Below are 12,644 nucleotides of genomic sequence, written 5' to 3' on the forward strand. Positions count from 1 at the left end.
TTTTCTTCTCTCCCTCCCTTTCACTGCTTTAGCTTCCTATTATGAATTTTAAGGCCCTCACACAAAAGACAATTTCAAGTATGCAGGTATGTTAAAGAGGTTAACATTCCAAAAATACATTTTGCAAACAACAACAATAATAATTAAAATAATTAACAAATTATTCAAAGGGAACAAATAATTTTCTCAGAATTTGTTTTATATTAAAAAAATTCATTTCATTAAGAACTAAGCAATGTCACATTGTCACATAATTAAGACTCTCTTACTAGGAAAGACTATCAGCCTGAATTGTTAATTTCAATTTTCTTTCCAACAGAACTGTGTAAAGATAATCGAGAATCATCAGTCATCTATAAACATTTCTAAGTGTTGCTTTAAATATTGGAGGAAACAAGATAACATGGTTGATTATAATACCGGAGTCACATTACAGCCTTGAGAATTAACATCAGGATTGACAAATTGCATTCCTTTTTTTTCCAAGACTACACTTCCACATTGTCACATGTGTCTACATTGTTACATGTTCGCTGACTGAAATTACAGAATATGTAATTTACATATTCTGAAATTATATATGCTGAAATTACAGAATATGTGGTTTATACTACAAGTTAAAACAGCCTCAAAACATTATAAGACTTGCTTCTCCTGCTTATCATTTGCTAATCTTTAAATGAAATCAGTTAAAAACAAAGTATTTATGGAGTATGTATTTTCCAAAGGTGCTTGATGTGCTTGGTAAAAATAAAACTTTTCATTTAGTATATATCTGTATTTTAGTATCATTTACACAATAAACTCTAAGGCTTAAGAAAAAGAGAAAGGAAAATGCATATCCCTTATTCATTTGGAGAAGATAACGTATTACAAAAGGAAGGGGAAAGAATATGCCAAATCAAAGTAAAAATTTAAGTACATCCATCAAGAAAATATACATTATACCCTTTCCAAGATTGTTAGCTTTTGAATAAGAATGCAAAGCAAAACAGGTATGGACACTTGATGGCAAAGGGAAGATTGGTTTTGTGCACAGATATTGAATGGACCTCTCTATCAGCGTGACATAGACGACATAGAAACTAGGCGTTGAGAGGCCATTAAAAACAAGAGATTTTTAAAAGTTGAAAGAATATGGTAATCTTGCTGACTAGGAAATATATGTAAATGCTGTTACAGCTACCTGCCATAAAATGTAAATATCTTAAAGTAGTTAAATGGCCAGATTGCTAATGCTACTACAGAAAAAGCTGAACAGCTGTCTAGTCTAAGTTTAACACCTTGGTGCACTCTTTGCAATTAAATACTTTAATGCGCACAAACAAGAAACCAGTAAAGCATATAGAAAAAATGTTTTGGCTAGTGTTTTCTTTTTCATGCAAATATGTGCTGTACATGTAATAAATATATTTGTTTGCTGGAAAATGCTCTTCTGTGCTCTAACAAAGTATTCAGTAATGGCAGGTTGTATGTTTAGTAAAGTGCCTAATGGATATAGCTCTTTTAAATGTCTTAACTGAAAATTCTGTACGCTTCACTAGATGACAAAAGAACCTCACAAGCCAGTATCACATGTTAACTTTTAGAATTCACTGAGCCCACATTTTTTAATTGTATCAAATATTTGCAATAACTTACATGATTATAGGCATCCTCATTATCAGCTAAACAGGTTCATAATGGGGTATGCACAGTGAATAACAGGAGGAGAGGGAATGTGGGGGTTATGATGAGGTTCAAGGTATATACATAACTAATTAAGAATATGGAACCTATTTTCATGGTCAAGAAAATTATTTAACTGGTGCATGCTTTGAGAGCCTAAACATTGAAAGGCTTGGACGGGGGGAAATAAGATAACAATATGAATTATTATTGTTTTCCAAAAAAAATAGGCTTCATGACATGTACTAGTAGAAAAGGACTTTTATGCCTGATCCTATGCGAGTTTTAGAAAAACGGACTCTTAGAAACAAGAGTCTTTTCCTAAAGACATTTGTGTATTGTATAAAAGGGTCAATTTCAATAGTTTCTTGGATCATAGTGAATCTAAGGCTTCCTTGATTATAGTAGACATAAGGTCACTGATTCTGTAATTATAGTCACTGGAAAAACTGTGAAGACTTAATAGGTAAAGAGGAGTGTTCATTAGAAATAAAGCAGTTCAATCTTCAAATGCTTTATAATTCTCTGCAATAAAAATGATACAATTTTAGTAAACAAATCTATTCTGAATCTACAAGTTTATTTTTTTACTGCAAGCTCTTAAATTCGTTTTCACAGTTTTTCAATTAATCATTTTGTATAAACACAGCTTTCAATATCAAAATTCAGTGTGTCCATGTAAAACAAAAAATCCTTAGCATGATTATAAAGAATTTGGTGAAGTGCTAGAACATTCAGATATTCAAAGACAGAGACTGAGTGAAGCAACAGAAAGATACTCAATTGTGCTGGCGGTAAACACGGAACCCGTAGTTGTGGTAAGTGGGATAGGTGAAATCCCATCTGGCGATGTTTAGCCTTGCACTCAGGAGGATCTGTGCCCATTCTTACTGTCTGACTTCAGATTCCCGGATGTATGTAGTTGTGCTCAGATTGATTAAAGGGGAAACAACACCCCATTTTCCATCTCACATAACCAGCTATTGGGCTTCTCTTTACTATTCTCTCTCACTGCTAAAGAAATTTTGAGGTTTTTTTTTTGCCAACTTCAAACAAGCTAACAGTTGTGACTAAACAAAAAGCAAAACACTTTGAATACAACAGCTGTGCCAGAAAAGAAATAAAAATATTAAAATCTGAGGAGACTGAAGAATTTCTGCATTAATTTGAGATTTTTTTTGGCACTATTAATACATTTAGTAAGTTTGAAAAGCCATTCTGGCAACGTTAACATATATTAAAATGTTTATACATTCCAACTTTAAGTGTAAATTTAGTCTCCAGCAAATAAATACCATAGCTGGTTTTGGCTTCTATTGGTATTTTGATTTTATTAATTAGTTTCTTTTTTTTTTCAGATTTTTAAATTGATTACAACATGCTCAAGTAGACTTTCTAGTCGATTCACCCAAATTCCAACAGGAATTGGTTTATAAATTGGTTCCAACTGGAACTGGTCATTTGGAATTTCCAGCATGGGAAATTATTTTATATGTGCCTTGATAAGTACCTTAAATTACAAATTGATGTGTCTAAACCTAATGAAGAAAACAAAAGGTACTGTTATGTAAATGTTGCACTTAAAAATATCTCTATGATTGGGCATCTAATATCCATCTAGACTTAAGGGCATAATGTACAAATTTTTTTTTTTCTTTTTGCCCCTTCTTAGCATCAATGACAGCAGCCCATAGGCACAGTCAATACTGTGCTGTAGTTGCCGAGTTAAGATGATTGGTTGTATCCTAGCAGTGCAATGGCAAATTGTCAACAGATGAATATTTTGTTTGTTTCTGCAGACTCAAAGCCTATGTCGAGAGTCATGGCTATATCCCCCAGGCGATCCTCGGTTCCTATGAGGTTTGTAAGTGTCCTGGTATGAGTCAGGGTAATCTTCTTCCACGAGAGGGTAATGATCTCGGCTGTGCTGGGAACTGGAAGACAAGCGGTTCCTACTCTTCCGAGCCCTTTCATTGTGATAATTTTCATCAGAGGTCATTAGACTTCGCCTTTCAATTGGAGAGTTCTCTGTGGAGTGGTTGCTGTACCTCATACGCTGACTCTAAAAATATCAGATGGTTCACTGGTTAAATTACAACAGCTTCAGTCATCTAGAACATACAAATGTATGTACAACAGTAGGATCTGGACAATAAGATGCTAAATATCTGACTCAATAAAACATTCTGATGTACAAATGGTCTGCTCGAAATACCTGGTCTTATGTATTTGGGACACAACATGCAAAGATGCCAAAGTGCTGGTAGTTTATGAATTCAACTACATAATACTGCATAATTATGCTTCCTATCAAAAACACAGAACTTAAAGTTAGTTGCTGAATGGAACTTAATATGTTTACGAAGGCCTAATAATTCCACTTCTATTGCAAAATGAGGATTATTTTACTGTTGGGAAATAAGTTAAAGTTCAGAATAGCATCTGTTATTTTATTCCTCTCTTGAACTGATACAACCTTTCTCCTCCTAAAGTCACACACTTCATCTTTATTAGCTGAATGTTCCTGATACCTTTTAAAAATATTTTAATAAAATTATGATTTGTGCTACCCATAAAATATTTGTTTCTACATCCTACGTAAGACTCAGCAATATTCTCTCCAAAGAAGTACACAATAATTATGGAGCCAGTGAATTAATATATTTACAGTTCTTGCCTCCTCAACTGAAATGTCCTGCAAAAATAATCTTCAGAATACAAACTAAATTCCTCTAATACCATTACTTGAAATTAATATCTTCAGACACTTATTTGAGCGCTCAGAAAAGGCTATTAACGCTTTTCTTCAAATCACGGGAAAACATGTATCATAGCTGTGTCTGCCTGCTTAGGTAGGTTGCCTCAGTTAAGAAACAGGATGCTGATGAAACCAAAGACCCAGATGCATTTCCTCTAAAGGACACTCACCTGCACACAGCAGGAAGCTCATTCAACAGTCACAGCCTGTGCTGGGAGCCCCAACCAGGGGTCTCACAATTAAGTGCCCATGGTTACTAGGAGAAATAGGCCCCAGGATAAAGGGCACCACGGTAACTCAAGTGAAACTGGGAGAGGCACTCTACGTGGATGTCTTGAGGTGATAAGTCAGGAGTGTTTATTCATAAACAAAGTGCAACATTTCGTTTCCACCTACTAGTGTAGGTGGAAGCATATTGCTTCATGAATCCGTTTCTCACCCTACAATGTACAATTTGGAGCCAACCCAAACCAGTCAGTGGAATGCCACACTCGGATCAGCAGGCAGGCAGTGAAACAAGGAAAGAAAGAGTCCCAGTGCGCACATATACATTGCATATTACAATAGCCCGTTTCCCAAGTTCATTTCCAGCCTCGAAAGCTATTCATTTACATGGCAGTTTTTTGCTTACAAAGATGCAATTTTGTAAAAGAGTAATACAGTTATAATAACATTTGAGAGAGTGCCATTTATCTCAGAGTTAACTCTATATGATCTACAGTTATGACTATCATTATAACCCATTAATACAAAACTAGTCATGATGCAAGAGAGCTCAATTGACTACCTGCTCCTCAGTCAGCTGGGGGTTTGGCCACATTCCAGCAGCGGCTTGGTAGATGGTACATAATCATTGATGGAGGAAGGCAAGATCCACTTTGTGTCATAATATCTCTGGCTCCCCACCTCTAGCCCTGAGTGCAGCACCAGAACAGCAGGAGAGCAAGCCTCCTGCTCCTACACTCGTCCCCAGCTTCCCTAAAGGACACTGGCCATAGCCGATGACCAAGGTGGGCCCTGCCCACCCCTAAGAAAACTCAGGGATTCACGACTGTTTCCAAACAAGGCGATTCGACTTATGTGCATGTTCTGTTTGGGCAAGCTAGAGGACAGGCCCCGCAGCCTGGGGGGGAAGGGTTAGGTAAGGGTGGCCATAAGGTCCATCTGTCTCACATACCTTACTTAGCTAGCCCTGTGCCTGACAGTGCCACCACTGTATAATCCTTAAGAAGTGACACGGAGGGTTTCCCTGGTGGCGCAGTGGTTGAGAGTCTGCCTGCCGATGCAGGGGACACGGGTTCATGCCCCGGTCCGGGAAGATCCCACATGCCGCAGGGCGGCTGGGCCCGTGAGCCATGGCCGCTGAGCCTGCGCGTCCAGAGCCTGTGCTCCACAACGGGAGAGGCCACAACAGTGAGAGGCCGGAGTACAAAAAAAAAAAAGAAGTGACACGGAGAGGTAATGGACAGTTGCATAGTAGGTAGAAAGTTTCTTAGCAGGGTTTAGACATAGGAGGGATGAATTTACCTAGGTAAAAGCCATTATAAATTAACAGAGAACAAAGTTCTAAGGAAAATGCCACTCTCAGGGTAACTTTGTCTAGGGTAGATCATGATTAGGTAACACTTTTTGAGTTTGTAAAAAAGTAAAATAGTCTGTATCTGTTAGAATCAATGTAGCCAAAAGATGTGAATCTGAAGAATTTTGTTGCCAAGACTTCAGAGCAAGTACATGAACCAAAATGACTTGAGTTTGTAAAAATGTAAAATAGTCTGTATGATTAGGCAATACTTCAGATTTTTAATATAGTAACGCATGGCTCTCTAGGCCACTCCCAGTCTCCATCTCAATCAAGTTTCCTATAGAACCTTAAATGTAAGGATGTAAGAGCACAAGTGACACTACCTGTAACCCAGAAATTGCTGTCGGATATGGTGAGAGCGCTGTTGAGCCCAAAGTCCTTCCAAGCAGTGGGGTCATGGGGGTGCTACTGGTCGTGTGAGTGGCACGCCAGTAGGCCTCAAGGTACTCTCCCAGGTGTTCACACGCATCCTCCAGCTGGTTTTCATCCAGTATAACATCAAACATTTCCTGTAGATGACAAGGAAAATCCATTTTATTTCTACTTCAGGTTTTAGGCAATGAAAAATAAAATTTCACTGCATGTGGATAATATTGTTTCTAATGTCCAGTAGCAAATATCAAACTTGAGGGGCTGTACTGGCAGTTGCTAAAGTTAAAGTCAAGTGAAGAACTGCACAGTTAACCATGCACAAATTTGGACATTCGCATAGAAATGGGAAAGTTCATGAAATATTTGAATCTTTCATTATTTAGAAAAAAAAAAGATGAGGTACATGTAAAAGTGTTCTAAGGAGAATAGAGTGAAAACACATATGTATTCACATCTTTATCCAAATATTCCTATAGATACTTACTGAATACATTCTTTTATATACTATATAAAAGTTTTGAATTATACTTCAGCATAAGAGAGAAGCAAGTTAATGGTACTGAAAGAGGCGTTCTAAAAATGTTTCGGTAACAAATGTATCACTGGAATAAACATTTCATCTCCCAAAGTAACTATGTTGGAGGAAATAACATTTACTTAGGTAATTTTTAGAATGTTGGTGAAAATGTTATCTGTCTCGTGGTAAAGCAATACGAAAGGTTTAGGATCAATAGTAGAAAACCACAGTATAGTGACTTCTGCCACCAGAGGATCATTGTGTGAAATGGTTAAAAAAGAACAAGAATGAATAATTGATTGCAGTGGTGGTAGGCAGGGAGTTGGGGGTAGTTCGCCCAAGAAGTATCTGGGGTCCATGTTTCTGTCAGTAAGGACTTTGTCCAACACCTGTTCTATAATCAGGAAGTTGTTCTTCAGCCCCAAAGGAGCAGAGTGGCCCCTCTGTCACTGCAGTGTGGTCAGGAACACAGAATATAACCAGGACACAGATTCCCTGGAGGGACAGTCAGATAACCGTGGCACCTCATAAAGAGAAAAGCCATTCCATGGGTAAGTGAAAGCATACCCCCGACTTTCAGCCGCTGAATCCACTCCTTCCCTCTTGCGCCACTTCCACCTGCTTTTATAAGCTCATTTTACCCAAAGAAGGAGCTCCCAGTAATGAATCAAATACAGGGTTACTGCCATCAACACTTGATGCGGCAGGTGGATTGTAGGTTTGTAACAACTGGATGATTCTGAGTTGGTGGTGGGTCAGCTGACTCACTCTCATCAGCACAAGGGCTCCCTGAAGCAGAAGTCACCATGGAAACAATCTCTCTCCCAACATTTACTCTTTGAATGTTTTCATCACGTTGATCTTTACTGAATATTTTGACCCTAATTTGCAAAGCAGTTTCAAAGTCCTTGGAGCAGTGAGATACGTTTAGCAACTAGGAAAGAAATAAGGTGGCTTCAGTCTAAACCGACTGGTGTTTGAGAAGACTCAGCCAGTAGAAGTCATGTAGAAACCATTCCCCCACAAGAACACTTATTAGTGAATTTCAGATGGGTTTTTGCATATTTTACTCATTCATAAAATGTTTACTCGGTACCTATTCTGTGCTAGGCATTGTGCGTATACCGTGGCAAAGAAAACAGACTTCATCCCTATGCTCAAGAAGCAACCAGTCTCGGGGGAGAGACAAGTATTAAAATCCATAATACCCTACATCACACCGGGACTTTAATTCAGAACAAGAGACTGAGCCAGTGAATGTTCAGAGCTGCAGCTTAAAGTTCTGGATTTCGAAGGAGGCCCAGAGAGATATGTGAAAGTTAAATTTATGAGGGAGAGAAAATTATAAGTCAAAGAATTCTATCTGTAGAGGGAAGAGAATAAAACAAAGAGGAGCAAAGACACAATGGAAGAGACGATAGAGCCCATGAGAGAACAGGAAAACAGCTAGTTCCTACAGTGTCAGTCAACATACATCCTTACAATAAATCCTCTTTCCACTAAAGCAAATCAAGGGAGTGTCTGTCTCCTGCAATCAAAAGCTCCCTCCCCCCATTAATCTAAGCCGTCAACAGTTACAAATATAGACTCTGAGAAATGTCCCTAATGCTCTGATACACACATTGCATCCTCTGATAGCATTGCAGTGCTAACTTGAGTGGAACAAGAACAGCCCCATCCCAAAGGGCGCGCACAGACTCAGAAAGATGACACAGGAAGAAGAAAGAGGAAACCGCACAGCACTGGAACAAGGGACCACTCTGTCAGCCACTCCAGGCTAAAATCGTCCACAAATTCTATTTGATCTGGAGTCTGCTGTTTACATAGTGTTATTTATGTTAACTGTATAATTCAATTAGGTAGATCTCATTCTTTAATGTGGGATCTCAACAATGTGTAATCTCAAGTCATTTCCTTGCTTTCAGAAGGTCCCAAGTTAATGAACGCTCCAGGGACACTTGGACTGAGGGTTCTAACTATTACAGCCAGGATTGCAAAGTCCAGAGAGGGCAAAAAAGGTAAGCAGCCCTCATTGCAGAGTGTTATTTGAAAGAGATTTCTATCTCCCTGGCTGTTCCACATGTTACACGGTCAGGGCTTCAGACACAATTAAACATACACTTAATTACAAGTAGTTTTAATAAAGTACTTCTCTTTGCCAATGGATAGAATTTGTATATATCAGCACATGGCTGTTTGCTGAAGCCTCAATCATTTCTAGGAAACTAAGCTTTTGCACTGCTAAAAAGACAGCTATATGATAGAAGATGATCTGAAATTGCTTTTAGGCTTTCAAAAGCACAGAGCACAGCAAATTTCAGCCTCTGAATGAATACTGACATATGCGGCTTATTTCCAACTAAGAGGAATCTCACAGCCTGGATATCTGTGACAATTTTTCTTTTCAACTGTTTAGGAAATAACACAGCTGATTAGACCAGAGTGTTAGGAAATGAGGATAAGGGAGAAAAAAAATTTTTTTAATTATACAAAGAGAAATTCAACAAAAAGCAGCCGAATGAATTATGCAAACCAGCTTTGCCAATTTTTCATAAATTTAAAAGTTTGGGCTTCCCTGGTGGCACAGTGGTTAAGAATCTGACTGTCAATGCAGGGGACGTGGGTTTGGGCCCTGGTCTGGGAAGATCCCACATGCTGCGGAGCAACTGAGCCCCTGCGCCACAGCTACTGAGCCTGTGCTCTAGAGCCCGAGCGCCACAACTACTGAGCCCACGTGCCACAATTACTGAGCCCGTGCGCCACAACTACTGAAGCCCATGCGCCACAACTACTGAAGCCTGCGCGCCTAGAGCCCGTGCTCTGCAACAGAGAAGCCACCACAATGAGAAGCCCGAGTTCTCCAACGAAGAGTAGACCCTGCTCGCCACAACTAGAGAAAGCCCCTGCACAGCAATGAAGACCCAATGCAGCCAAAAATAAATAAATAAAATAAATAAATTTATTTTAAAAAATGTTCAAGCCTAGCTAGCTCCTTACTGTGTAATACGTGAAGCCTCCAGCATGGGATATGGATGCAGAGAGCTATCTAATCAGGAGAAGAGGGTGTGGGTAATGGGACAGTTATGGGCAGTGAACAATTACCCACTCAGTGATACCATGCTCTTGGGACTGCCGGAGATAAGGGTAACGCTGAGCTGTTTTCAAAGCACCGACAGACACAGCACGCGCCTCTGACATTTTGTGATGGGATATTTTCTTCAGCTGAGGTGGGCAGAAATAATGCGGCTTCCAAAGTAAATAAAGAGTGAACAGAGGAGTCAAAACAAATCACCAGAAAACCAGGCAGAGTAGGTCCCTTTTCTGGACAACCTCTTTCAGAAAAATGAAAAACTAAAGCATTAGAAATAACAAGAGTGAAAAACATACCTCTTGCTTATCCAGTGGTCCAGAGAACAAAAATGACAGGGAAGAAAGGGAAAGATTGAAGCTGAATAAAATGGGAATGAAGAAAATCTGCAACAGCTTTAAAAAAAAATTTTAAGTATTTAAAGATCTGTCTCGTTCTTCATCCACAGAGTATCACAAACGTTCCTAAGGAAGGCACCTGAATTAGAGCAACCAACCATCCTGGTTTGCCGGGGACTGAGTGTTTCTGGGTACTTGGGACTATCAGTGCCAAAATCTGGAAAACTGGGGAGAAATGGAATGGTCAGTCACCCTAGTTTTTAGAAAAAATGGAGCACATTTCAGTTCCTACATTGACAACTGGAACAGGTTCCATTTATTTCTTTTACATTCTCTTGGGAGGGAAGATATAGAGAGAGTGGGTACGTCTTTATACTTTCTAGCAAAGAGGGAGAATCTCATTAAAACAAACATAATTTCTTATATGTTTTATCTAGGAGTTGTTATTAAACATTTTTAAATAAAAAGTTTATAAAACTTAGAAATTAATTTTGCAGTTTAATCTTAACTTTTTTAAAAAGTTGGTGCATTACTGAATATTAGCTAGCCAGGGGATTAAATATATACAAACTCTCCCATGGTATATGCATTGCTTTACATTTATTTGTTGTGCAGATAAAACCTCACATGGGGCATCTTTCCTATTTCTAAGTGGAAAAAAGAAATAATAGGGGTGAGCATAATTTTACTTCTTTGTTATTGGAATATAGAGATCCTGAATTTGCCACCATTAAAAAAAAAAAAAAAAAAAGCCTAGCAAGTACTATTCAGTGAAATAATATGGCTGAATGGCAACTATGCAATGCTAATTATAAAATAACCAACCAATGTTTCTTTCATATCAAAATTGTATTCTTTATATTATTAAAGCTTTTGAATTCCTGAGTACTCAACTCACTGGTCAACTAGTGATAGGAAACTCTAAGTTAAAGGGATTTTGAAAGATTTAGGAGATCTCATGGGGTTAAAGGAAAGCCTACCAATATCATGGGGCTCTAGCAGTTAGTTTCAGGTACAGTTTCCACTTTAATGAGCCAAAAGGGAAAGACGATCCGAATTCCTGCCACTGATGGGTGGGGAAAACATGAAGGCAAAGAATACAGTGACTTTGATCCCTTCTAGTTCCTCTCTTTTAATGATCCGTGACATTCATTCTGAACCCAACCACATTTTCCTCACCACACCCATCCATCCTGTCCGTTCTTTTTTTTTTTTAAAGATGGTCCTGCTTTTTATTTATTTATTTATTTGACGGCGCTGTGTGGCTTGTGGGATCTTAGTTCCCTGACCAGGGATTAAATCTGGGGCCATGGCAGGGAAAGCTCTGAGTACTAACCACTGGACTGCCTGGGAACTCCCATCCTGTCCACTCTTATTCTTCAAAGATTATAACAACATTTATCCGTGCTACTGTCTGCAGAAAAGGCACCCAGTGTTTTTGTTAAGTTCATATTAATCCAATGCTTTAAATCATAGTATTGAAGTATCCCTAACTTGGTATATCTAAGTTGGGTGGCTGAAATTCCTGCAAGAGTAGTCGCCTTAGGACTGAGAGAAACTAGATCCCATGTGGCCTTGTTTCATGAAGGAAACATCTGAAATCAATTATTCTCTTTTTTCAAAAGTAATGCTGTGAATTAAACTATGACCATCCAGAGGCTCTGTAATAATGAATGCACCAATGGGGATGGTGCTTCAGGTAGGTGAATTCACACAATTCTAAATAATTTAAATAAAATTACTGGAAAAGGGAGGTGGAAAATTACTACCATGAGAGCAATACTATTGTGATAGGATACTGAGCACCGTCACTCACTTCAGAGTTCCTGTGTTTAATAAATCTGAGTCCATTCAGCAATGGAAAATGAAGAGTGACAGAAGAGAATGACCATGGTTACTGTAATGTTAGAGGATGCAAGACTGTGGAGGAGACACACTCCCCTCTAGCAGAGAGAGAGATCAATGTCATTTTACACTCACAGAAAAATTACAGAGCTCAAAGAACCAGGGTCAGCCTTTGGTAACACAAACCAGCTTGTAGCTAAGTAGGATTAAAGGATTACATTTCATTTATATGTTCAATTGTCTGCCTATCTGCTTTTCTCACCATGCATTATGTAGCTCTTGTGACCATAGTACTGGGGCAATTTGAACTTTGCGCTTCTTAAAATGTACTATTTTCAACCTCTCTGAAAAGGAAAAGGGCACCAATACCTGGTAGAAGCAAAATGAAATCCAACACTATAGTGTACAGAAGGCTATGCCAAATGCAAATTCAGGCTGGTCATATAAAAATACATATATGAAAAGGGCTTATGGGT

At 38.6% G+C, this 12,644-nt stretch overlaps 1 protein-coding gene across 4 annotated transcripts in view; it reads right to left on the bottom strand.

Moving 5' to 3' along the window:
* Positions 1-2,311: 2,311 nt before the first annotated feature.
* Positions 2,312-12,644, bottom strand: part of CACNB4 (calcium voltage-gated channel auxiliary subunit beta 4) — a 264,809-nt gene continuing 254,476 nt past the window's right edge. For all 4 annotated transcript variants that reach the window (XM_082630275.1, XM_082630277.1, XM_082630278.1 and 1 more), the window contains 2 exons: positions 6,332-6,517; positions 2,312-3,730 (listed from right to left, as the gene is read on the bottom strand). In XM_082630275.1, coding sequence (XP_082486401.1) covers positions 3,470-3,730; positions 6,332-6,517 — 447 coding nt within the window. In that variant the 3' untranslated portion in view covers positions 2,312-3,469. The remainder of the gene's footprint in view (positions 3,731-6,331; positions 6,518-12,644) is intronic.

Source organism: Mesoplodon mirus (genome assembly GCF_964341445.2).
Source record: "Mesoplodon mirus genome assembly, chromosome: 8".
In the NCBI taxonomy this organism is placed as follows: domain Eukaryota; kingdom Metazoa; phylum Chordata; class Mammalia; order Artiodactyla; family Ziphiidae; genus Mesoplodon; species Mesoplodon mirus.